The sequence below is a fragment of the Gopherus flavomarginatus genome, chromosome 5, assembly GCF_025201925.1.
Source record: "Gopherus flavomarginatus isolate rGopFla2 chromosome 5, rGopFla2.mat.asm, whole genome shotgun sequence".
NCBI lineage: Eukaryota > Metazoa > Chordata > Testudines > Testudinidae > Gopherus > Gopherus flavomarginatus.
In genome coordinates, this window is record NC_066621.1 from 144,810,253 (window position 1) to 144,837,883 (window position 27,631).

Below are 27,631 nucleotides of genomic sequence, written 5' to 3' on the forward strand. Positions count from 1 at the left end.
TGCTTAACACTACTGTACATTCATCTTCTTCTCCTCATGTTAACCCATACAGTTTCCTACAGCAGAACTGTTCTTTTCAGAGTAGGTTGGTTGAGGAAACAGCCAGAACATCTCAGAAAGCTATCAGCCATACCTCCTGCACATGCCTCTAAACCCGGGGTAGGCAACTTATGGCACGTGTGCCGAAGGCGGGCACACGAGCTGATTTTCAGTGGCACTCACACTGCTTAGGTCCTGGCCACCGGTCTGGGGGGCTCTGCATTTTAAACTTAATTTTAAATGAAGCTTCCTAAACAGTTTAAAAACCTTATTTACTTTACATATAACAATAGTTTAGTTATATATTATAAACTTAGAGAAAGAGACCTTCTAAAAATGTTAAAATGTATTACTGGCACACGAAATCTTAATTTAAAGTGAATAAATGATGGTTGCCAACCCCTGCTCTAAACCAACCAGTGTTAGCAACGCAGTCTTCTGGCTCAAATCATTATTAATTATGGATTTATTCTTTTAACATTCATGAGGTCATAACACAAAACGCACTGTAACTTGGCATTACCACTCACAGACCATATTGATACGTCTGGCAGACCTGGTCAAAGCTCTATAGTTAAAGATGTGAACAGAAATCTATTATGGGGGTAAAGTAAGTGCTGAAATGACCCTATCTAGTTTTTCATAGGGAGTAGTTTTCTTTTTCATTTTTCTTTATATTAAGAGGGAGAAGATTTATATTTGAGATTTTATTAATACTTTGCAGTTAAACCATTAATAAGCCTAATGACAACCTTGTGATGCTGGGTCTGTTTTGTTATCCCCACTTTAACCACCATAGGAATACCCGAGTTCTGTTTTACAGTATCATAGAGCACTGCAGCTTTTCTGATCTGTGTTACATTAATACACACTCACTCTTTTGCTTGATTGCTGAGGCATGTCAATTGTCATTACAATACAGCAATACAGCCACCACACCATTGCTGATTTACTCTTGCTGTTGAGCAGGAAAATGGGACCAGTCCCATGAGCAATTTTAAAGACCCCAATGGAAAGCTTTTTTGCGGGTTCATCTTAATAGAGGCTTCTAAAGAACAGGCTTTTGCAAACTCATTTGTAGAAAGAGACAGGCATGTGTATATATTGTACAGGGTCTAAATAAACACCCTGTCCTTACCTCCTCAGCCAATGCTGTCGTTTTTGTGTGGCAAGTGGTTACAGTTGCATGGCTCCACAGGAGAAGGTCATGCATTGGAGCACCAACTATCTTACTGCGTCCAACCACCACTGCTTTTTTACCTGCAATTTGGATGCCTGAAACATAATAAGATTCAGTTTTAGGTTAGCAGTACAAATAACCTGGGCGCATCCCAGCTGCCAATTAATTCATCTTTATTCTAGAGCCATTAGTCTGTATAGATCCAGCCGTGGCTCTTAGGAAAGTCACAGTGAGTCATCCTGGGCTAGAACACACAGCTGACATGATAGGGCTCTGAAGGTCAAGAAGTGGAAGATGGAGAGCTTCAAGAAATCTCTTTTCCTAGGGGGGTGGAGGGACAGAGGAAGACTAGTGCTTTCAGAAAAGGCTATAATATACTGTACACTAAGCATACTTTTTCAGCTCATCAAGGGACATAAGAACTTAAGAATGGCCGTACCAGGTCAGACCAAAGGTCCATTTAGCCCAGTATCTTGTTTACCGACAGTGGCCAATGCCAGATGCCGCAGAGAGAGTGAACCTAACAGGCAATGATCAAGTGATCTCTCTCCTGCCATCCATCTCTATCCTCTGAGGGACAGAGGCTAGGGACACCATTCTTTACCCATCCTGGCTAATAGCCATTTATGGACTTAACCTCCATGAATTTATCCAGTTCCCTTTTAAACGCTGTTATAGTCCTAGCCTTCACACAACGTGCTCATCAATAACGAGGACAGGACTAAGGGGAACCGTCAGTCCCCCAAATATACTTTAATTACTTACCTGTCTGTCTGATAAGCTCCATGCATCCTTTGGGTGTACAGGGGATGAAGCAGTCTCTAAGGTCACCTCTGGACAGTTTCCCAGCATTGATGCTAGTTAACCTAAAATATACCAAGTGAGGGGACAAAGGTATGTATGTGCCAGGAATAGGATCTCAAAGTTACACTAATTGGGAAATGATCCGTTTCCATAATACCAATATTTATATATTTTAAAGTTATTTGTTAAATTTAGAATCATTACTTTAAGCAGATAGGTTTAAAAGAAAAAGAGCAAGTTGTATGCTAAAACACTGCATACCCTCCATCTGCAAAATCAGCTTACCCATCTACATCCTTTTCAGGTGCAACAGCATTGGTCACTTTGTTTGTATTGATGGGTTTATCTGTATCTAGAGGCAACTGCACTATAAATCCATGAACTGCAGGGTCTTCATTCAAAACAGTGATGCACCTCAGCACCTATATATTTAAGGTGAGGACAGGATTAAAAACATTAAGAATTATAAATTTAAACAAGTCTGGTGCAGGTACTGGAATGTTGCATTTTTTGGCTGGATAGAATTTGGGAACACCACACACATACAAAATGTTTAGTTCTCCCATATAAAAATATAAATTACTTGTGGATTTATCTTTCAGAAATATCTAGATTAAATTCTTTAAAAATTTTCAGCATTTGGTAATCTCTATTCTTTTTGCAAAGTCACCCCTTAAAGGCAAGGGTTTCTTTATATAAAAACATAGGTCAAAGAAATACACACACATTTTATCTTTTTAATACCAAACCAAAATTAAGGGCTTCTTAACGAGACTGACCAAGTCACTTACCTCAGCTTCTGTTGCAGTGTTTGGTAGCTTAATGTGATTGGCATTGATCCCAATCTGCAAAAGAGAGAACTCAGAAGTGATCTGGTTTTCTAATTGATATAAGAGGCAATATGTAAAAGCAGCGTGGCAGTTCTCTCATTCCAGCCCAGGCTTGTGATAGAATCCATCATGCTTTCTAGTCTGACTGAGGGACAGGCAATGAAGTCCTGTTACTCGGAAGTATATAAGTCAAAAAGATGATCAAGAATAGTACCCCACCTAATTAACTTTTCTGTCATTGTTTTTATTACCCCATACTGTAACATAGGTTACAAAACAAAGAATCTCTAGCTATGGGATGGCAATTCAGCTTGATAGCAGCTGCTGTACTATCACTGACAAAAATGACACTGCTCTGGAATGCTAGCAAACAGCAACATCACCCATCATCTTAGACAACAGGAGCCAATTTCCCCTTCCACAAGGCAGGGTGTACTGTAGCATACAAGTATCAGAGGGGTAGCCATGTTAGTCTGTAGCCACAAAAACAACGAGGAGTCCGGTGGCACCTTAAAGACTAACAGATTTATTTGGGCATAAACTTCCGTGGATAAAAAACCCACTTCTTCAGATTCATGGAGTGAAAATTACAGATGCAGGCATAAATATACTGACACATGAAGAGAAGGGAGTTACCTTATCAGGAATGGTAACACACAAAAGCCAGTAGGAGAATACTTCAATCTCCCTGGACATTCTAAAACAGATTTAAAAGTAGCCATACTTGAACAAAAAAAGTTCAAAAACAGACTTCAAAGAGAAACTGCGGAGTTACAATTCATTTGAAAATTTAACACCATTAATTTGGGCTTGAATAGGGACTGGGACTGGCTGTCTCACTACAAAAGCAATTTTCCCTCTCTTTGTATTGACACTTCCTCATCAATTATTGGGAGTGGACCACATCCACCCAGATAGAATTGGCCCTGTCAACACTGGTAAACTTTGTAAGTGTAGACATACCCCTTGTAAGGTAACTCCCTTCTCTTCATCTGTAATTTTCACACCATGCATCTAAAGAAGTGGGGTTTTTTTACCCATGAAAGCTTATGCCCAAATAAATCTGTCTTTAAGATGCCACCAGACTCCTCGTTGTTTTTGCAGCATACAGTGGCTGCAGGGCAATAAGTTGAAATAAAGCAACTGCAGGTGTATGCCTTCATGAGGGTGGAGGGATAGCTCAGTGGTTGGAGCATTGGCCTGCTAAACCCAGGGTTTGTGAGTTCAATCCTTGAGGGGGCCATTTAGGGAACTGGGGTAAAAATCTGTCTGGGGATTGGTCCTGCTTTGAGCAGGGGGTTGGACTAGATGACCTTCTGAGGTCCCTTCCAACCCTAATCTTCTACAATTCTATAAAGAACAGGAGTCTAGGGGTTCGCTAGGACAGAACAGTGCAGTGGGCACATGAAAACTAAGAGCCTGTCTACACTATAAACATTTGCACCAACTAACTACATTGATATTGCCAGAGTAAGCCACACCAGTGCAAGTCCCAGTTTATATCAGTGCAGCTTGTCTACATTAGGGGTTTGCATAGGTATAGCTATATGAAGGGCTTTAAAGGCATGTTTTTAATTACCTGATATGTGTGGGGTGCGGTGTATAATACACCTCTACCCCGATATAACACAACCCGATACAACACGAATTCGAACATAACGCGGTAAAGCAGCGCTCTGGGGGGCGGCGCTGCATGCTCCGGCAGATCAGCGTGTCTGTCTCCGACACGCTGCTTTGAGCGGCGTGTTACGGGTGGGAGGCAGGCGAGAGGGTAAGTTGGATGAGGGGGCAAATGAGGAGGTGAGTGGCAGGCAGGAGTGGGGTGAGGAGGCAGGCGGATGGGAAGATGGTGAGCAGGAGAGTAGCAGTCGAGCAGATGCAGGGAGGTGTGCTGGACAGATGGTGAGGAGACTAGTAGGGAGGCGAGCGGCGGGCAGGTAGATGGGGTGAGGAGGTGAATGGTGGCTGGGCAGGAGCGCTGGGTGGATGGTGAGAAGACTAGTCGAGAGGCTGATTTGTCCTGGGCCCCGCAACCCTTTAGGGATGGCTCCGACACAGTGATCTGAGCCGCGTGTTAAGGGTGAGAGGCCGGGGTCGAGCGGTTGGATAAGGAGCAGAGGGTCTCAGGGGTGGTCAGGGAAGAAGAAGCCTTCCCTACCCGATATAACGCGGTTTCACCTATAACACTAAGATTTTTTTGGCTCCTGAGGACCGTGTTATATCAGGATACAGGTGTATTTAGGAAGAAAATTCAAGTTATGATCTAGGCATTACCTCAGCAGCAGCCTTCAGCTTCATACTAATGTAGATATTTGAATCATCCCGATCCCCAACCTAGAGGGTGAAAGGACAGAGACAAGTCACAATGGAAAGCAGAGATACAGAAGGACAGAAATATATATCTGAATTTGAATGAGTCTTCCTATAGCAAAAGGATACAGCCAGACAGAGCTAATGGGAAAGGTCCTTTTAAGTGAAAGACAGGTAAACCGTTTGGCTAATTTTCTAAGTAGCAGCCATTTATGGCTTTTGAAAGCCTTTAATATGGTACATTCCAAAGCAGAGAAAACTGCCTAGTCTCTTTCCTGAAAAAGTTACATCTAAAATGTAGTAACATGACTTGCAAGCACAGACATAGCTTTATACCCAATAGCACTGCCAGGATCTTTCAGCCTTATTGATCACTGATCAGAAGACAGCCACTTCCCATAGTGCAGAACATACTATGTAGAGTTACGGGCTACAAAGCACAGTGTAAGTATAAGAGAGAGTTTTTGGACTCATGAATTATCAGAGGCTAGATCTGATGTGAACCACTGCTCTGTACGCAGTGAAACCAACAACAATTCCACACTGAAACAGTCACCAGATATTTGCTTCCTCTAATTGAAGGCAGGGGTCCTGACATGGTGAGGAGACAAGAGGAGTCACTCTTGGGCCTAGGCTACACTTGAGCGTTACAGCGCTGTAACTCACTCCCCGTCCACACTGGCAAGGCACATACAGCGCAGTATCTCCCTGGCTACAGCACTGCATGGACTCCACCTTGATGAGAGGAATTAAGAGAATAGCACTGGTGCTGCAGCCCTGGGGTGCCAGTGTAAACAGGGAATAATCTTACTACGCTGTAACTGACCTCCGGAAGCTTCCCATAATGCTTTTAAGTAAAGATTACTGTCTTTGTTTTGTTGTGATGCCTGTTTGTTTTGTTGTGAACTCCGAGCTCCTGGAGCTGCCTATCTGACAAAACAAACACAGCTCCTGTTTGCTGTGAATGAGCTCCCTTTGGAACGCCCACAGCTACTGTTTGCTTGAAGAGAGGGGGCTTGAGGAGGTGCGGGAGGGAGGGGGGGTCCATTTCGGGGAGGCTGCTTATCTGGTCTGTGAGGAAAAAAACAAAGAGGGCTATTTGCTTTCAGTGAGCGAGAGAAGGGTGGAGGAGGGGGTCCGAACATGCACCTGCTGACAGAGTGTCGGCTCCAAAAATCCACTCTCTCTCCTCCCCATGCTCCCTGTCACACTCCACTCCACCCAACCCCTTTTGAAAAGCATGTTGCAGCCACTTGAACGCTGGGCTAGCTGCCCATAATGCACCACTGCCAATGCTGCTGCAGATGCTGCAAATGTGGCCACAACAGTACGCTGCTGGCTGTCAGTGTGGCCAGACTGCAGCGCTTTCCCTATTCTGCTGTACGAAGACAGGTTTAACTCCCAGTGCTGTACAGCTGCAAGTGTAGCCATAGCTTTGACCTCCTTGTCCGGCAGCATACAATACCGATATGCGCTCATGTCACATTTCCACCAGAGTCAGAGCATGCAGGGAGGAAATCCCACCATCGAAAAAGAGCAAGAACTAAGCTCAGATACTCGGCTTTGATGTCAGTTCAAAGTAGGAGCTCAGATTACATACACACAATTAAACCTCTGGCCTTCACCTCACTGATGATGCCCCTCTCGACATGGCAAACCTTGTTGCTGCACATATTTAAGCAGCATCTCCCTTGCCTGGCTACTTGTATGCAAAACAGACAATGTATCTGCATGCCCTTTACTCTCGGAGCAATGGCTCAAGATCCTGACTGCACTGCTCCTAGGGGCTTCAGGAGGATGTCCATACTGGGAGAGATTCACCGCTAGCCGAGTGATCATATATCAATTCTGTATTGAGCTCATTTCATATATGAAACACCCAGTTACTTGATTAAGGCCATCAGGCAAGTTGGGCCTATTTAATATACATGAAGTCTAATTATGTGTGTATATTAGGCTGTCACTTCATCGCAGTTAACTCAAGTAATTAATGAAAAACAAATTAAATAGATTAAAAATAGCCATGATTAATCGCAGTGTTAATCACACTATTAAAACAATAACAGAATACCAATTTAAATGAATTATAAATATTTTTGGATGTTTTTCTACATATTCAAAGATATTGATTTCAATTACAACTCAGAATAAAAGTGTACAGCACTCACTTTATCTTATAACTTTTGAATACAAAATATTTGCACTGTAAAAAAGATCAACAAAAGAAATAGTATTTTTAATTCACCTCATACTATAGTGCAATGGCTCTGAACCTCTCCAGACTACTGTACCCCTTTCAGGAGTCTGATTTGTCTTGCATACCCCGAAGTTTCACCTCAATTAAAAACTACTTGCTTACAAAATCAGAAATAAAAATACAAAAGTGACAGCACATTATTACTGCAAAATTGCTTACTTTCTCCTTTTCACCATCATTATAAAATAAATCAACTGGAATATAAATATTGCACTTACATTTCAGTGTATAGTATATAGAGCAGTATAAAATCATTGTCTGTACGACATCTTAGTTTGTATTGATTTTGCTAGTGCTTTTTATGTAGCCTGTTGTAAAACTAGGGAAATATTTAAATGAGTTGATGTAAGCCCGGAAGACCTCTGCGTACTTCCAGGAGTATGTGCACCCCTGGTTGAGAACCACTGCTGTAGTGCAATCTCTTCACTGTGAAAGTGCAACTTACAAAAGAAGAATTTTTCTTCTACATAACTGCACGCAAAACCAGAACAATGTAAAACTTTAGAGCCTAAAAATCCACTTAGTCCTGCTTCTTGTTCACCCAGTTGCTAAACAAATGAGTTTGTTTACATTTACGGGAGATAAAAGTAAACAAATAGGAAGCTATCCACTTCTTATTTACATCACCTAAAAGTGAGAAAAGGCATTTGCATGGCACTGTTGTAGCCGGCATTGCAAGGTATTTACGTGCCAGATATGCTAAATATTTGTATGCCAATTCATGCATTGTAAAAAATATATCTTAAAAAAAGTCAAAGCAAATATTTGTAATAAAAAAATATAAAGTGAGCACTGCACATTTTGTATCGTGTTGTAATAGAAATCAATATATTTGAAAATATAGAAAAACATCCAAAAATATGTACAATAAATTTAAATTGGTTTTCTATTATTAATAGTGTGATTAAAACAGCTATTAATCACTACTTTTTTCTTTAATCTCGTGACTGATTTTTTAAAATAATTTGACAGCTCTAGTTTATACATATATATGGGTGCGTTTTTACGGATTTTCAAAGGCATATATGGCAGCAAAGTGCCCCAGGCTAATGGGCATTGGGCATTTTATGCCACTTGTCTCTTTCAAAATCGTCACTGACATAGTTTTCCAACACCACTGTGCTGTGCCAAAACCAAGCACAGAATGTAAGAGAAAGTGACGTGGGACACAAGCTTGTAATTTTTGGTATCAGATCATTACAGTGCTTCCAGGCTTCAGGAAGCAGGATGCATACTCCAGCCTAATTTGTCAAAGAAAGACTCCTTGTATCAAGAACAACATCAGGGAGAGCTGGCAAGACTCCAGTAGACAACAGGGCGAACTCCAGAAATGCTGCTGCCTAATGATTGGATTACAGATGGCTAACTCTGCTCCCTATGTAAAGCTGTAACAGGCAATAATTATTACTTGTATTACTGGAGCAAAACCTGGCAGCTCTATACAAAGACAGTGTCCTGTTTGGAAGACCCTGCTGTCTAAAGAAAGGTGGGGGCATGGAAACAAGGAAAACAGCCAAGGTGATGAGTGGCACTTGTCCTGATTTTTATCAAACTATATCCCAACTCTCACAGCTGGCTAATTTCTTGTACAGAAACGACATCAGCAATGGATCTTAAGAAGTGTATTGTTTGAGGAGCAGCTTTGCAGACCAGCTTAGGAAGGGCATTTCCACGTAGGGGCAGAAGGGACGAAAAAGTGGAGGAAGTGGTGGGAGACCTGAAGAAACAGAAAACGCCTGTTTTTAGTGCGGGAAAGAGAATGTTCAAACTTTGCTTTCAGCGTAAAGCCTGAGATTTTGTTTATGAACAAAATGGTCATGTATTGTACACAATAACCTAATGAAATGGAGATAAATATACAAGAATCTACACAGATCAGGAAGAGTTTCCCTGCCCACTTGCAATTAATTCCCCTGCACTGTTAAATCAAACAGCTGCAAGACAGATGGCTCAGGAGATTATTAACGGATATGGGGTTTTGCAGCTGTAAAATGCTGTTTGCTAGTCTATCTGAAACAGGCTGGTGGCACCAGTCTAGTAAACAGGCAAACCTACCATAGAAACCACCATCACATCTGGCATCCTTGTAAGTCGCAGCGAGGCCAAGGACTGAATGAACCATGAGGGCTGAATTTCTCTGAGACAATGCAGGGTTGAGTTACATCAATGAGGAATTCCGCACTAACAGGCATGTGGCAATTCTCCACAAAGGGCCATATTTTTGGAGTTCAATGTATCCATTCTACACACGCCCACATCATACATCATTTGAAAGCTTATTTTATGTATATTTAGATGAGATATGATGTGGAGCTGTCAAATGGTGCCCTAAACCTGTAGGCAAAATGAAACAATGGTCCCCAGAATAAAGGATCAGTTTTTGCAGTTTCAAATACACTGCAACATTACTGACTACAGATTTTTACGTTTAAGTTAATTTCAACACCTTACTGTGGTGTTTATTGGTCAAAGCTATCAAATGACAATGTATTAAAAGACTTTCATTGACATTGCACAGGCAAGTTGCTTTTCCCAGAAATGATGATGCTCTTTAGCATGTGGCAAAAATGGCAAATATCAACATTTTGCAATACATTAAGATGACATGTTTTCACATTGCATATTCTTACCTGTCAAAGTATCTCACAAGGGATTATGACAGTTTTCTATATTTTCAATTGAAATTTGCTGACCAGATCAGTCTCACACCGTAGGCTAAGCACTAACAGCAGTAGATTGCATGCCCACAGTTTGTACTGCATAGTGTGTAGATATAAAGATATGTGAATTCCTGGTAATGCTTCTCCAGTTGTAAGCTTTTGTATATACAACATAGCAGCTAATCTGCCTGGCAGAAGGTTTTAATTAGTAATTGCCTATGTATACAGTACTAGCATTTGAAATAGTATAGAAACTAGTTTTTTAATTAGTGTCACTTATCCACAGGTCAGTATCAGCGTTAGAGATGACAATACACAGCTTCATACTGGGCTTCAATGAAAGTGCTTGATAGTATCAAAAATGCCATTTTTGATACTAACATATAGATCTAATTTGTATCTAATTTAGCACACGTCTTATACTTGTACAAAATGAAAAATGGTGGTAGTAATGCTAACAATATACTTGGCGATTTTACCTCTACAGAGAAGTTAGAGGTATATGAAGATATGGAGGATACAAGCTCCTTAAGGCTTACATCAAAAAGAAAAAAAATTCTCCACACAAAAATAAATGTGAAAAATGTGTGATTTGTCAATAAATTCAAAAGAATGCAAAAAACTGTCAAAAGCCACCAGAGCTGGACAGAGATCTGTGATGCTGGCAGCAGAAGCCAGGAGGGATGAATTGTACTGGTGGCTACTGGATGAGTTTTCTAGTTTAGATGATGTGACATCAACACCCTAACATAGGAGTTGCTTTCAGAAATACACAACATGAATTTGGCACACGTCACAATTGTGCTGAACCCAAGTAAGAAAACAGACTCTGAATCTGATCAGGGAGCATCATGGTCACCTGTTTCTATAGCCACCAGAGCAAGCATGTCCTCCACTATTGGTTCTGTTGTTGTACTGTTTGCTTGAGACAAAACACACAAAACATAAGACGACACTTCTCAATTGGTTGCTTACTCAAATGTTTCTATTTTAAGAGATATCGCACTTCAACAAGGAGATGATGACATGTTGAGCAGGACATCTGTGGAAGACTTGATTGGTAAGGCTGCAGTTTACCACTCAACATTCCTTTCTTCCTACTCGAGTAAAACAAATCTTAAAGTAAAACCATCTAGTTACACTCCAACAATACAGCCACCTTATGACACTGCACTTTATCAGCTGATTGAAGAGAGAGATAATTATCCTATGTATAACAAAGAGGCTCTTCTCCCGGCCAAGCTGCTACAAAAATATAAAGCCCTACTTCATTCAGATATAGAAACGACAAGCTATTCCAGTAGAAAATTATCGGCAAGATTAGAAAACACTATGGCCTGCAAATTCTTACCATGCACAGCATGGACAAGGCTAGTCCATCATTGTGCTATGTAGCGCAGGAACACCAGCTGACGCTATCCAAGCTGCTAATAATCTGAAGAATGAACTTAAGGCTTCCAGATGTTTTGTGGATGTTCTTCTGGCAAGTGAGCCTGATAAACAGCTTTCAAATTAACAAGTGGTTTTGTATAATTCTGCTTCAATCCTTCAGTCTGGAACAGCCAAAATGAAAGCGTACAGAGGCCAGCTATTTTTGTGCCCCAGTTGGTGAAGAGGTTTGTACTTTGGTTGATAAAGAGGTAGATAATTCAGAAACCCTCGGTAGGGCTTTACATTGCACCCTCAGCAAGTTTGCAGATGACGCTAAACTGGGAGGACTGGTCGATATGCTGGAGAGTAGGGATAGGATACAGAGGGACCTAGACAAATTAAGAGGATTGGGCCAAAATAAATCTGATGAGGTTCAACAAGGACAAGTGCAAAGTCTGCACTTAGGACGGAAGAATCCCATGCACTGCTACAGATTAGGGTCCGAGTGGCTAGGCAGCAGTTCTGCAGAAAAGGACCTAGGGGTTACAATGGACAAGAAGCTGGATATGTGTCAACAGTGTGCCCTTGTTGCCAAAAAGGCTAACGGCATTTTGGGCTTTATAAGTAAGAGCACTGCCAGCAGATCGAGGGACGTGATCATTCCCCTCTATTCAGCATTGGTGAGGCCTCATCTGGAGTACTGTGTCCAGTTTTGGGCCCCACACTACAAGAAGGATGTGGAAAAATTGGAAAGAGTCCAGAGGAGGGCAACAAAAATGATTAGGGGGTTGGAGCACATGATTTATGAGGAGAGGCTGAGGGAACTGGGATTATTTAGTCTACAGAAGAGAAAAATGAGGGGGATTTGATAGCTTCTTTCAACTACCTGAAAGGGGATTCCAAAGAGGATAGATCTAGATTGTTCTCAGTGGCTGCAGATGACAAAACAAGGAGTAATAGTCTCAAGTTGCAGTGGGGGAGGTCTAGGTTGGATATTAGGAAAAACTTTTTCACTAGGAGGGTGGTGAAGCTCTTGAATGGGTTACCTAGGGAGGTGGTGGAATCTCCTTCCTTAGAGGTTTTTAAGGTCAGGCTTGACAAAGCCATGGATAAGATGATTTAGTTGGAGACTGGTCCTCCTCTGAGCAGGGAATTGGACTAGTTGACCTCCTGAGGTCCCTTCCAACCCTGATATTCTAGAATTTCTAATAGAAAGGACTGAAGTTCTTCATACATAACATTTAAGAACCTTATCAGGTCCCTGGAGTAAAAGAGAAGAGTATTCTGTGTACATTGTGTGCAATATAACAGTCTGATTGCTAGAACTGACAGACAATGGCAGAGGAGAGCTCTTCAAGAGATAAATGAGGGTGGACAAGGACAGAGACCAATTCTGCAAGCATTCATTTCAAATCCCATCAATTATCTCCACCCACAACATTCATCCTGTGACATGACAACTGCTCTTTATGCTACTCAATTTGAGACTGAAAAATGCTTCTGACCAGACTTCAATTTTTTCACAACGGCAACAGAAGACACTGCATTCTGCCAAATATATAGGCCTGCACTCTTACTCATGCTAATATTCCCATTTGGGCTTGCAGGATGGCTTTTATATTTGGATGGGTCCATGGAAAAGCCAGACTACAGCTTGCAGAATTTTGTTGCATTCACAGTAACTAAACTTTTTCATGTTAGATTCTCTTTCACATTCCCTCGCAGCAAGAACTGAGTCAATCACCCAAATACTCTTCACATCATTAAGTTGATTCTGATGCAACAACCTATGTTTGTGGGAATTACAAGAGCTAGTGTCCCCTAGGGTCATATAAAGTAAGAAGACAGGAAACAGAGTCTACTAGCGAGGTGAGGTTCGCTGTTAGTAGATAATACAGGGATTGTGTAGCAGTCTATACTTGTGAAGTGTTTCCACATTAAAAGAAGGATAATGAAAACAAATCAATCCAGATTGAGGGGAAGGTCAAAGGGGTTTGGGGGGTGGGGGGAAACCACTTTTCTTGGGGACCAGTAACAGACACACAGATAATCACATCGCTCTACTGTGTTCAGTAGGAAATTTTGTTTTAAAGCATTATTTTGCTGAGTAGTTTCAGGTGAAGATAATCAGTTTTCCATGGTCTTACAATTACAGAGCAAAAGGGCTTTTTCATTTTTTTTGTTTGTTTGTTTTTAAGGAAGGCAACAATACCTGCAAAATTGCAAGCCCTGGTCTGAATCCAGGGACTCTCTCCTTCATCTGAGCAACTTGAGTCTTCAGTCTCTCTCTTATTTGCCTGGGAGGGGGAAAAAGCAGAAATTAACCAAGAAATTGGGCTTTTGAAAATCCCACCCTATACTTCTAAGTTCTCTCACCCTCACAGCAGTTGCATGGCACTCAAAAGACACAGGAAAAATAAAAAGGTTTAAAGAATGTAATTGAAATTGCAGACGGTCACCAGGGCGTGTTGACTCCCTACCCCAAAACATACGATCACACCTGTCTGCAGCCCGCTCCATTCAGTACCTTACCAACCTGTTTCATGAGAGAGAATGATCAGAATAGTCTAAAGCAAGTCAAAAAATAAAGAGATTTTGAAGGCCCAACCCTCAAGGGTATTCAGGCAATTAACTTGGTCAGAAATCAATGGGAATTAGGTGAGTATCTGGCCTAAGTGTACAGCTACTGGTAATAGGATGAATACCCCAGTTACTCATGACTGCCAAGCTACCAAGACCAACAACAGTTTACAGGTGATTCATTTGGTATACTCAGGGTTTTGCTAGACTTGCTTAGTAGCTACTTCTCACCAAGTATACGTTTATGATCAATTCACAGTTTTTGCATGAGGGAGGTCTGTGTGGGCACCAAACATCTGATGGGTTAAACACATAGAACTCCATTCTATGTGTGTCTATAGCCATGGATATGATACTGGACAGAAGAATGCTACTCCGGTTCCCAAACTAGCACCAGCACTTCCCTAGCTGACAGGGCTCTTGCAATAGTCAGGTTATTTATGTCTGTGAAGTGCTCAGATACAATGGTGATGGGTGTTACAGGAAACACACTAAATAGTTAGGGGCAAGGTCACCATTAAGAGGAACCCTGCTAAGTCTCAGACACATGATCATGCGGGGCCAGAGCCTGAGCCACTGCTCCAGCTCCAATGCCCCCCTCCCACAGCAAAAATGGAAAGGAGCTCACCCAATATGGCAGCATGGGATTCCTGCTGTAGAAGGGAATTCCAGGGTGACGTAAAGCCAGTGGAGCCAGCACTATGCCACCAGCTTAGCCCTAACCCAAGGGATACCAGAGGCAAGAAGACGCATGACCAGAGCGCACTGCACTCCTACAACTTGGGCTGGTTGGAATCACCCTTAAGGCTGTTCTAACTTGCACCAGAGGGGAACAAACCAGCCTGATGTTGCCTCTGAAATCAAGCAGAGAGTGGAAAAGTTGCAGGAGCTCAGGTGCACCCAAAGGTCTGGCTGAATTTAAGAACATAAGAACAGTCATATTGGACCAAAGCTCCATCTACCCCAGTATCCTGTTTTCCAACAGTGGCCAGTGCCAGGTGCCCAGAGGGAATGAACAGAACAGGTAATCATCAAGTGATCCATCTCGTTGCCCACTCCCAGCTTCTGGCAAACAGAGGCGAGGGACACCATCCCAGCTAATAGCCATTGATGGAGCTATCCTCCATGAACTTATCTAGTTCTTTTTTGATCCCTGTTATAGTCTTGGCCTTCACAACATCCTCTGGCAAGGAGTTCCACAGGTTGACTGGGTGTTGTATGAAAAAAATAATACCTTTTGTTTATTTTAAACCTTCTGCCTATTAATTTCAGTTGGTGACCCCTAGTTCATGTGTTATGAGGAGTAAATAACACTTTCTTATTTACTTTCTCCACATCAGTTATGATTTTATAGACCTCTATCATATCCCACGAGTCATCTCTTTTCCAAGCTAAAAAGTCCCAGTCTTATTAATCTCTCCTCATATGGAAGCTGTTCCATATCCCTAATCATTTTTGTTGCCCTTTTCCGAACCTTTTCCAATTCCAGCATATCCTTGAGATGGGGCGACCACATCTGCACATAGCATTCGAGATGTGGGCATACCATGGATTTATATAGAGGCAATATGATATTGTCTGTCTTATCTATCCCTTTCCTAATGATTCCCATTCTGTTTGCTTTTTTGACTGCCGCTGTACATTCCTGGCTGAACTCTACAAAGTCTCTCAACAGGAGACTTTAGTATAAGAGTTTTGCCTTCATCCCACTTTTAAAATAATTGTTCTAGGTCCTGGCTTTCATGCAGGTCTCAACACAGCCTCCATTACCAACTGTGACGGTTACAAAACACTCAACAACGGTTAGGTACTGGTCTGCTGTGGCAGTTTTTCAGGCTGATCAGTATGATCTCATTCCCTTGTGCTTTATCTCTTTGAGCCTCCTGCTGCCTATATGTACACTGAGACTGTAGACTCTTTGGGGCAGGCACTGTCTCTTGTTTATACCAGGACTGTGCCTAGCACAACTGGGCCCTGGTCTCTAGCTGCTATCATAGTAATAACAATGCTGCTGGCACAGTTAATTACACTTGAAATTGCATTTAGATGCCTGTTCACCTGATTGTGGGTACCCTGAGATCCAGGTGCCATGAGTTGTGTCCACAGAATGAAACACTGATTTTAGAAAGGCTGAGCTTTAGAGTCACTCAGATCCTCCAGGGATGGGTGGCAATATAAAATCCTACGAAAAATCAAAATCAACATTCATCCCCACTATGGAGAAGTTATACATGAGAATGTTTGCAGGTACCTATTATGAACCTTTACAGATGCTATAACAACTATAAGACTAGGATTATACAAGCAATATCTAATCTAATAAAGCAGTGTCCCCCAGTGAATAGTGTACTGGACTGGGACATTCAGGAGACCTGGGTTCTATTCCTGGCCTAAGCACTGGCCTGGTCAGTGACCTTGGGCAAGTCACTTCAACACTCTGTGCCTCAGTTTCCCCATCTGGATAAAAAGCCAGACCCCCTTTGAGTGCTTTGAGATCTACTGATTTAAAAAATGTTATCTAAGAGCTATGCTTTATTATAATCCTATAGCTGCTTTATAAAGCTAATAAATATTGCATAATCAGCTTACTACTGATAAATATGAAAGTATTTTAAAGATACACGCTTGTTAAAGGAAACACCCCTGAGATTACTTTGTTGGAAACAAAGTGTGCGTATGATGCCAATGAACCCGAAATGCTCTGAAAGTCATGAAGCTAACACAGGATGTGGTAGATTGCTGATCTGGCAAACAGCTAGGGTCCTGATCCTGGAAAAATGCAAGAGCCTAATTTTGCACATCCCAGTAGTCATCCAAATTGGATTACTCATACATACAATTAAGCATGTGCTTAAGCATGTGACGAACCAGGATCTAAACTGTAAAGTACACTGTACTTTAGAAGTCTTCAGTGCAGATCTGTCAACTTCGTAAAGTTAAGGCCCAATCCAACTCTTACTGAAAACTTAGTTTCTCTCTACCTTCTCAAAAAGAGGACTTCAGAATATTGTAGTATTCATTCATTCAATACAGAATCAGGAGCCATGGCTTACCTCAACTCATACTGTATTCATTAAAAATAATAAAGATTAGCTCCATTTTCCTCTACAACAAGAAAGTAACACGAGAAAACTCAATGGAGTGTCAGTTCCTACTGCTCTCTAAGCATATACACCAAAAAAAAAAGTCATTTGTTAGAAGGCCATCTAGTGTTTGCTAAAAAGCAACCGCATTGTTTTGGTTGCAAGCAAAAGTAAAAGCCACACATTATAGTTTTCTTTCTTAAATAAACTTCAGTAAAGATCAGCTGTAAGAAATTTGGAATTACAAATAAATACATTTAAAAAAATATTTGAAAAAAACAGCTCTTACCGACTGAGGGCTCTGTTTTGAAATATATTATTATTTATGTGGAATTATTTTGCTTTTAAAAACAAAAACCAAGATACCCTGCAGTTCACTTTGAACTAGAGATATTTTGCAGTAGCTTTACTACTATGGCATCAAGAGCCATATACTATGTCCACTCCACAAGTTCACTCCCATATCACATATGTCAAGGGCACACCCAAGTCAAGGACAGGATGTAGCCCTAAGTATATATGCTCAAAGTATTCAGCTCCAAAGTTATGTGACTTTAAACAATACAACCCTGCACTGAAGTGACTCCCAGAAAAAATGAAAGGAATGGGTGAGCATGCTTTTAAAAATCTTTTGAAGAGGAGGAAAATAATTCACTCAAATTAGGAGATGCTCATACAAACCTCACATCACCATGATACTGTATGAGTATCTAAGCTAGGTATAGAGGGAGCAGAGATTACAGGATCATCTAGATTCTGATACCTCAGTGCAGTATGTTTGTATCTTTCAAGTCAGATAATGCAGTTAAGCCCCCTTCCTGGTGTTTGTGTGAAAACTGGCACACGTATGACAGCAAGACAGCTAAGACCCCATCCAGATAGAGTAGAGGTGCTGTTGCTTTCCCCAGTCCTCCAGAAGATGCCTACCCCCTCTAATTGAGAGTTTTTGTTCACTAACTGGGGATCTGATTGGATTCCCCAATTACAGTTGATTATCAGGTTTCAGAAGTGGCTGGGAGGGCTTCTTTTTCATTCTGTCTGACCAGGAGATTGAAACTTTCTCTTCTGGATGCACATCTCATAATGGCAATTCACATCTTTGCCACCTCGAGATCTGATTGCTGCAAAGTGCTCTATGCTTGGTGTCAGCTCTTAAATGAATCTGAGCACTTAAACAGCTGCAGAATGGAGAAGCCTGCTTATTAAACAGGGCATCCACAAGCAAGCAAAATTTCACTGGTGCTTTGTGATCTGTACTGGCTGCCTCTGGGCTTCAAGGTGGAATTTTAGATGTTGATTTTTACCTGTAAAACCCTAAATGGCTTGTGTCCTGCCTAGCTAAGAGGCCATCACACCATGCCACACTGCACCAGGTGCGCTCAGCGGAAGCACTCAGGCTGGTAATTCTCAGACGGAGGGAGAGCACTAACCCAGGGGAGAGAGCCTGGGACTAGAACAGGGGTGGACAACCCCTGGCACCCAGCCCGTCAGGGTAAAGCTGATGGCAGGCCAGGCCAGTTTGTTTATCTGGAGCATTCTCAGGCACAGGGGCGGCTCCAGGCACCAGCACGTCAAGCCGGTCACCGCAAGGGCGGCAGGCAGGTTGCCTTCGGCGGCATGCCTGCGGAGGGTCTGCTGGTCCCGCGGCTTCGGCAGACCTCCTGCAGGCAGGCCGCCGAATCCGCGGGACCGGGGACCTCCCGCAGGCAAGCCGCCGAAGGCAACCTGCCTGCCGTGGTTGGGGCGGCAAAATACCTAGAGCCGCCCCTGCGCAGGCACGGAGCCCCGCAGCCCACATCTCTCAGCCCATGCCATTTCCCACATCTCCCATTGGCCAGGAACGGCAAACCATGCCCACACCGCTTCCTGCGGCTTCCATTGTCCAGGAATGGTGAACCACAGCCAGTGGGGGTTGCAGGGCTCCGTGCCTGCGGACATTTCAGATAAACAAATCAGCCTGGCCCATCAGCAGCTTTACCCCGATTCACTATGTGATCTTGGGCATGTCACTAAGGATATGTCTACACTACCTGCTGGATCGGTGGGCAGCGATCAATCCAGCAGGGATCGATTTATCGCGTCTAGTCCAGACGCGATAAATCGACCCGAGCCCTCTCCCGTCAACTCCTGTACTCCAGTGCTGCGAGAGGCACAGGCACAGTCAATGGGGGAGCAGCAGTAGTCAACTCACCGTGGTGAAGACACCATGGTAAGTCGATCTAAGTATGTCGACTTCAGCTATGTTATTCACATAGCTGAAGCTGCGTAACTTAGATCGACCCCCCTCCAGTGTACACCAGGGCTTAGTCTCTCCTCCCTGGAAGCAGACAGCTGCTCTATAGGGGGAGGCTGTTCACTTCTAAAAAGCCTGATTGCTAATCAGTTTGGAGCATAGCTTTCAGACTGCTCTATGTTTAAAAAGGTTTGCCAGCATAGCTATGTTGGTTAGGAGTGTGATTTTTTGTCGGCACATCCATGCTGGCAAAAATCCTAAGGTAAATTCAAATTTACTAGCAAAGGAGTTAATTTGCTTGTATCGCTTATTTTGCTCAGGGAACTAGTATACACCACCAAAAGGACATTTCTGCCAGTAAAGCTGCATCTACATTTGGAGGGTTTGCCAGTATAGCGAGCCTTTGAATGCAGACATTGCCTTGAATGTCTTCAGAAGTTATAATTGAGACTGGCTCAAATTATCATAGTTGTGCTGTGCATGGCAGCAGTGCCTGCAAGGTTTTCTGCTGGACTATGGAACCATGATTGATTTAATCTGTCCCACCACAGGAAGCATGAAAGATTTTAACACTACAGACCAAATGGCACCTTGGAAGGGAAGTTCATGTACTGAGTTGAAAAGGCTGAGAAATCAAACTAATCTCAAGATGATTTCTACACCACAGGGGAAGGGTCAGGAACCACAGTCCTTCAGCTAGGGCTTTCTGCTCTGGAAACAAGTATCAAAAACCCGAGGAAAACAGGGAGGTAGACGGCAAGATGCAAAACCCAAAAATAAGAAACCCAACCTCCTGAAATGTTTGGGGCCTGTCCGTACTATCAAAATGATAGTATTAACACACCTTAGATGCCATCTGCTTACCCGGTCATATTCCTACAAAGACAAGACTAAAGCATAGTGTTTTAAAGAAGAACAAACAAAAACAGAGTTATACCCAGGGTGAAATCCTGGCCCCACTGAAGTAACTGGGAGTTTTGCCAATCTGACCAGTATTTCACCGGCAGTGTAGACATGTCTGCACAGGTGGAACTAAACAGTTAAAACACAGTTGGTTCCAAAGCTCTGTTAATGCCACCATCCTTTAGCACGGTCACTTTTGTGGGGTGCAGCTTGAATCATGCTAGCCAGAGTAGTCTTCAGAAATGGTTGCTGAGCACATCACGGCAAAACTGTATTGTTTAACCACTGCACGGCTGTAACAGTATTAGGTGGGACTCAAACTGTATTTGTGTTACAGATGTATTAGACAGTAATCTAGGCCTTATTTACAACTGGCCTTTTTTGAAGATTTTCCACTGTTGTTCAGAATATAAGCATAGAACAACCACCTGTGATTTTACCACTGTGTCACTTAGCCCTGCTCTGAACAGGACTAAACACCATGCAGTGATAAAAATGCTGTCTGGCGGTATAGATAACACATGTAGGAGATTTTCAAAACAAGCTCAGTGTAGATAAAGCTTGAGTTTTGATGCGATTTCAAACACAAATGATGAGCCCTAGTCCGGGGTGATCCCAAGAGAGAATGATTAAGGAAATTAGTTCTGAGCATTTGTTTTGAATTATATTCACAGCACCTTCATTCCAGGGAAGTATTCCAATACATCTACTAAAAACTTTGTTAGTTACTATTCCCAGGTGTTTTTAAAACATCCCTGCCCTTCTCATTAGCCATCAATTATTTATTGTTTAAAGTAGGGCCATTTTACAGCCCATCTGTCCCTCCTCCACATCCTGCAGTAAAACCTAGCACTGAATTTGAAATGGGACAGTCATACTTAACTACCAACATAAGAACGGCCATACTGGGTCAGACAAATGGTCCATCTAGCCTAGTATCATGTCTTCCAACAGTGGCCCATGCCAGCTGCTTCAGAGGGAATGAACTAGACACAGACATTTCAGACAAATGTCTGCATCCATTAGGCACAAAACAGTACTTCACACACAACCCTGGGCATTAAAATCTATTTTATTGGGAGAGGGCCAGAAATAGTCAGGTAATTGTTCAGGAGGATTTTTAACTTAAATAATCGTCCCCCCGCCTCGCCCCTTCCCCCCTCCCCACTGCCTGAATTTTTCCACTTACCACGGTTTTACAAATAACACCTAAAATTACTGAACCTAACAGATTAATTAATTTCCTTTGTGCTTTTGCCAGCACTTTGAGAACAGTTAGATTCACTAGCTCCCCATAAAATTGGTTTCCCCTGGCGGTTGTATGGGGTCTTTCACACAGCAACCAAGCAGATAAAGACATTTAAAAAGAAGAAAATTTTATTCTAAAACCAGAATAATTGAAAGGGATATTGCAGGGAAGGTGTAATATCTGAAATTACTTTGATTTTTTCAAAAACTGAGTTGAGTGTCCTTTTAACTTTCAGCTCACCTTTTTCACTGTACTTAGCTATACAATTCTGTTTTTAATGGAAGTTCCTGTTATCTGATTCTCCTACTCTGTAAATATTTGAATGACCTCCAAATAGACTTTTTCCCTGATAAAAGGGTAAAGCCATGACATTACAAAAACTAAGTGATTACTGCACACACACCACCATACACAATCCTGATTTTGCAAGCTGTGGTAGAAGAGAGTTCCCTATACATAAACAATCATTGCCTCTTGTAAAAAATCCCAGAAAAACACACACCCACACATCTTCTTCTATTGACAGACCTTTACTGGGCCTGAGATTATATGTTTTTGATTGCCTCAAGACACGTCTATTCCTGAACTTTGTCCCATCTCAAAGGTGATCAAAATCCTTTGATATAGCATTTCTCTATAGGATCCAGAGGAGAAAGAGAACGTTAAAAGATACAGAATCACTTCCCTCCATCTTCTTCATTTGAAAAATTCTAGCTAAAATCTGGTCCCTTCCATCCTGCAATGTATTCTACTGGTTTTGCTACATTTAGCGAAACTCATGACAGGAGCAGGATAATTGGGAGGGAGGAGAGCTGTTTGCACGTACACCTGCAATTATTTTCCATACTGCTCCTGGAAAATTAATTAGGCTGGAGGCCCATTCATAAAGTGTGGCAGAGTAATTTGCTCTTTTCATTCTTTTCCCAGGCTGGTTAAGAGGATCAATTGCTCCATATACACGGAGCTTTAAAAACAGACAAAATTTAAAAAAAAAGAAAAAAAAAAAGGCACTTTATTTTTTAAATAAACAGTAAGAGTGACTGACAGTGTTGTTGCAGCCGTACTGATCCCAGGTGAGTGAGGTGATATGTTCTTCAATTTGGTTCCTTCAGGCCGTACAATCTGTGAAACACTGCTGATAGCTCAGTTAGGACAAGTGACTTGGTCATTTGCTTCAAAGAGTCAGGATTTTTAATATCTCTCCTCTGAACTGTCAGCACTCACCTCTTACACTGGAGTGGAGCTGTGCTACAGGGTGTAACTGTATTTTCTTAGATAGCTACTCTTGTGCATCAAAACCGAACAAAAGGCAAGTGATATAAAGCAGCCTCTTTTGATCACAAGTACAAAGAAGAATACAATAGCAGCCATGTCGTTAGTGAGATCAATACCTCAAAATGAAAGCCCTCAATTTTGTCTTACTGTACTAATGGACTACAGGAGCACACAGTTTGAGCTATGACAAAAAGGGCTGCCGGTCTTTTTTTGCCATAGGTTGGGAGGGTAGGTGCTGTGGTAAGGCACTGGGCAGGGATTCAGGAGATCTACATTCAATTCCCAGCTCTGCTACAGATGTCCAGTGTAACCTTTGGCAAATCATTCAGACTTTCTATGATTTCATTTATCATCTGTAAAATGGGAATAATTCTTTCTACCACCTGTCTGCTTTTTTTTTTTTTTTTTTTTTTTAAAAAGACTGTAAGCTCTTCAGGGAAGAAACTGCCTCTTACTAAGTATTGGGACAGTGGGGTCCTAATCTCAGTCTAGTTGCTACTGTGATACAAATAACATGTAGTAATCAAAGTTTTTCTAGCAGATTTATCAACTTAAGGTAAATGACAAGTGCAAAACATATTGCTAATAAAATTAGCAGGTTTGATCTTTCAGATGAATACTCTGTTATGATCATTTTAGTTACTGCACACAGGGCAAAAAAGTACCCACTGTATCAAACTAGACATCAGCAGAATTATTTTAAGTACTCCACTCTTTTCAGAGACATATAAATCAGTTTATATCTGCAACAACTATGGCCCATGAGGATCTGTTACAATTCAGGACCTGTTTCTGTGCCAAAGGTAAGAGAAGACTGCAGCAGTAACAACACGCAAACTTCCCCAGTTTTACCAGTAGATTCTGCAGGCATTAAGAGTAAAATTCTCAGAAAGCTGACTTTCAGAGTGCCATTACCATGATGTAGCATGATGTAATGGACTGCACAAGAGACTAAGAAACTGGAACTCGAGAGTTCCAACTCTACCACTATCTCACTGGAATATGTCCCTTATGTCCAAATTTTCTGAAGTAGTATCTGATTTTGGATGGCCAGCTTGAGATATTTTTGGCCTGATTTTCAGAAGTGCTGAGCATCCACACTTCCAACTTCAGTCAATGGGAGCTGCCACAGCTCAGCACCCTGAAAAATCAGGCCCAAGGTCTCACCCCAAATTAGAGGTAACTTTTGACTTCAACATCTGTGTCTTAGCTTCCCCAACTGTAAACTCAGGCTAATATTTGTCCAGCACTTTGAAGAGGTCAACACTACATAGTATTTAGTACTAAGCCTTTCAAGGAATAAGGGAGAACATTTAGCTCTTTCATTCCACTTGGATATTTAGCAATAAGAAGACAGACAAAAGAGAAGAGAAGATAGCAAACTAAAGGTACAATATACAGTCTTGCATAAACCCACATTTCCCACCTTCTGAAATCCAGAAAGGGTCCCAGCAGGAGACAGAGAAGGGATTTTTAAAAGTAAGAAGGGATTTCACCATACTGCAAACATTTAGGCAGATGATTTATCAAATACCAAATACCAGTCAGTTACATGCCACTAGAGTAACCTTAGGCCAATGGTATAATAGAGAACGAAAGTGAACAAAATTAGAGAGAGAGAAAATGATTTTCAAAGACATTACAGTTATTTAAGTAGTCTGAAATGACTTGTTTCTGAATACTTCTAAAGATTCTTTAATTACTGTTCTTCCCCGTACAATGCTGTCTTTCCATTCTCCCTGCCCACAGACCATTGCACTGTTAGTACAATAGTGAAAGAGGTGAGCAAATCTATAGTGCGTCTTGACTTCCTTTGCTACTGCTGTTCACTGACAGCAAACACCAGCAGCAGCAATTTAACAGAACCACCACTGCTTTTCTTTGCTGAAACAGATGACCCTGGTTTAGAGGGAAAGTGACGGCAGCTGTAAAAATTAACAAATAACAAATGGAAGAAAGGGAAAGTTGATAGCAATTAATATAAACCGTATGTTAGGAATGGTAGAAAATTGATAAGGGAAGCCAAGGGACATGACGAACTCTATGGCCATCAGATGAGTTAAGGACATAAGAAGACGTTTTTAAAATATATAAGGACCAAAAAGGATCCTGACAATGGTATTGGCTCATTACTAATACAGAAACGGTAGGATGTATCAATAAAAATGCAGAAGTGTTCAATAAATATTTCTGTTCTGGATTTGGGGGAAAAAAAGAAAATGAAGTCTCATCATATTCCACTAGTATTTCTGGAGAATGTTAACCAGAAGATACTAAAATTAGGCATCTTTAAATCAGAAAGCCCAAATAACTTGCATGCAAGAGTTTTTATTAATGTTGCTTTTTTTGTTCAGTACGTCTTGGAGCACTGGGGAAATTCCAGAAGACTGGAAGAAAGCTAATGTGCCAATTTTTAAAAAGGGTAAATGGGATGACCTGGGTACTTACAGGCCTGTCAGCCTGACATAGATCCTGAGCAAGATAATTGAGCAGCTGATATGGTACTCGATTAATAACAAATTAAAAGGTTGTTAATGCAATTAATGCATATCAGCACGGATTTATGGAAAATAGATCCTGTCAAACTAACTTGATGTGTTTTTTGATGAATTACAAGTTTGGTTGATAATATTAATAGTGTTGATGTAATGTCCTTAAACTTCTTTGACTGCAAAAAATTTTGATTAAAAAATCAGAACTATATGAAATTAACATGGCATACATTAAATGGATTAAAAACTGGCCAACTGATAGGTCTAAAAAATGTAACTGTAAATGGGAAATCATTATTGAGCAAGTCTGTTTCCAGTGGGGTCCCACACAGAGTGTGATTCCTGGCCCTATCCTATTTAACATTTTTATCAACGACCTGGAAGAAAACATGAAATCATCACAGATAAAGTTTGTAGATGACAAAAAATTGGGGAAGTGGTAAGTAATGAAGAGACTGATCAAGGACTCAGAGCTATCTAGATTGCTTACTAAACCGGGCACAAACAAACAAAGTGTTTTAATATAGGTAAATGCATACATCTAGGAACAAAGAATGTCAGCCAGACTTATACAATGGGGGCATCTATCCTGGGAAGCAGTGACTCTGAAAAAGATATGGTGGCCATGGTGGATAATCAACTGAACATGAGCTCCCAGTGTGATGCTGTGGCCAAAAGAGCTAATGTGAACCTGGGATACATAAACAGGGGAATCTCAAGTAGGAGTAGGTAAAAAGATATTTACCAGGAATTATTTTGGGGAAGTTCTATGGACTGTGCTATACAAGAGATCAGTCCCTTCTGGCCTTACTATTTATGAATCTGTGGACCCTACTAGACAACACCAGGTTGGACCCATCAAGATTATATGAATTGCAATTGCACTTCTAGACCTCATTGTCACAGAATACCAGGGTTGGAAGGGACCTCAGGAGGTCATCTAGTCCAACCCCCTGCTCAAAGCAGGACCAATACCCAAATAAATCATCCCAGCCAGGGCTTTGTCTAGCCTGACCTTAAAAACCTCTAAGGAAGGAGATTCCACCACCTCCCTAGGTAACCCATTTCAGTACTTTACTACTCTCTGAGTGAAAAAGTTTTTCCTAATATCCAACCTAAACCTCCCTCACTGCAACTTGAGACCATTACTCCTTGTTTTGTCATCAGGTACCACTGAGAACAGTCTAGATTCATCCTCTTCGGAACCCCCTTTCTGGTAGTTGAAAGCAGCTATCAAATCCCCACTCATTGTTCTCTTCTGCAGACTAAACAATCCCAGTTCCCTCAGTCTCTCCTCATACGTCATGTGCTCCAGCCCCTAATCATTTTTGTTGCCCTCCGCTGGACTCTTTCCAATTTTTCCACATCCTTCTTGTAGTGTGGGGCCCAAAACTGGACACAGTACTCCAGATGAGGTCTTTCCAATGTCGAAGAGGGGAATGATCACATCCCTCGATCTGCTGGCAATGCCCCTACTTATACAGCCCAAAACGCCATTAGCCTTCTTGGCAACGAGGGCACACTGTTGACTCATATCCAGTTTCTCATCCACTGTAATCCCCAGATCCTTTTCTGCAGAACTGCTTCCTAGCCATTCAGACCCTAGTCTGTAACAGTGAATAGGATTCTTCCGTCCTAAGTGCAGGACTCTGCACTTGTCCTTGTTGAACCTCATCAGGTTTCTTTTGGCCCCGTCCTCTAATTGTGCTAAGCACTGTACACATGTAACATGTACAGTGGGCATATGGTCCCCACCCTAGAACCCATGCAATCTAAATACATCATGAAAGAGACAACAGATGGATGGAACCAACATTTGGGGGGAGAAGAGCACAAGGTAACAGTGTCACAGTGTTAGGAGAAACATAAGCAGTGGTTGCAGCACAGCAGCTGCCAAGCCAAGAGAGGTAGTGGGGGCATGAGTGGCAGGGGAATTTACCAGAAACCATCCTGTCTACGCAGGGATCCATCCTGGCACTGGAAGGCTCAAGACTGGACAACATTTAAAAATAATAATAATCCCATACAATAGTGTTTGCTCTTATACATCACACTTCATGGGAGGATAACAAAGTATACCCCACCCACACCTGCCAAATAAACCAACTCCAAACACGCGGAAGCGAGTCTCAGAGCCGGGGTCAACCGACTTAGCTGGCAGGGCTGGGGCACAGGGCTGGAAGTAACAGTGGAGGGGTCCCCACTCGAGCCTGGCCTCTGAGACCCGGAGAATTAACAGCTCCCCGCGGGGTCCGTCTTCCCAGGGCCAGTCCAGGGGCTGGGCCAGGCGAACAGGCTGGGTTTAGTGCCTCCCTGCCTGTCTCCCGCCCCCCACCGTCTTCTCCTTGCAGCGCGGGCGGCTGTG

At 42.0% G+C, this 27,631-nt stretch overlaps 1 protein-coding gene across 2 annotated transcripts in view; it reads right to left on the reverse strand.

The window, feature by feature from the left end:
* MTHFD1 (methylenetetrahydrofolate dehydrogenase, cyclohydrolase and formyltetrahydrofolate synthetase 1) overlaps positions 1–27,631 on the reverse strand; it is an 84,012-nt gene that overhangs the window by 56,021 nt on the left and 360 nt on the right. Inside the window, exons 2-8 of one of the 2 annotated variants that reach the window (XM_050952539.1) lie at positions 16,090–16,213; positions 13,664–13,748; positions 5,128–5,187; positions 2,815–2,868; positions 2,309–2,445; positions 1,985–2,085; positions 1,178–1,314 (exon numbers count right to left, since the gene is read on the reverse strand). In XM_050952539.1, the coding sequence (XP_050808496.1) occupies positions 1,178–1,314; positions 1,985–2,085; positions 2,309–2,445; positions 2,815–2,868; positions 5,128–5,187; positions 13,664–13,711 (537 nt within the window). In that variant the 5' untranslated portion in view covers positions 13,712–13,748; positions 16,090–16,213. The remainder of the gene's footprint in view (positions 1–1,177; positions 1,315–1,984; positions 2,086–2,308; positions 2,446–2,814; positions 2,869–5,127; positions 5,188–13,663; positions 13,749–16,089; positions 16,214–27,631) is intronic. The other variant, XM_050952537.1, reaches the window with a different exon arrangement.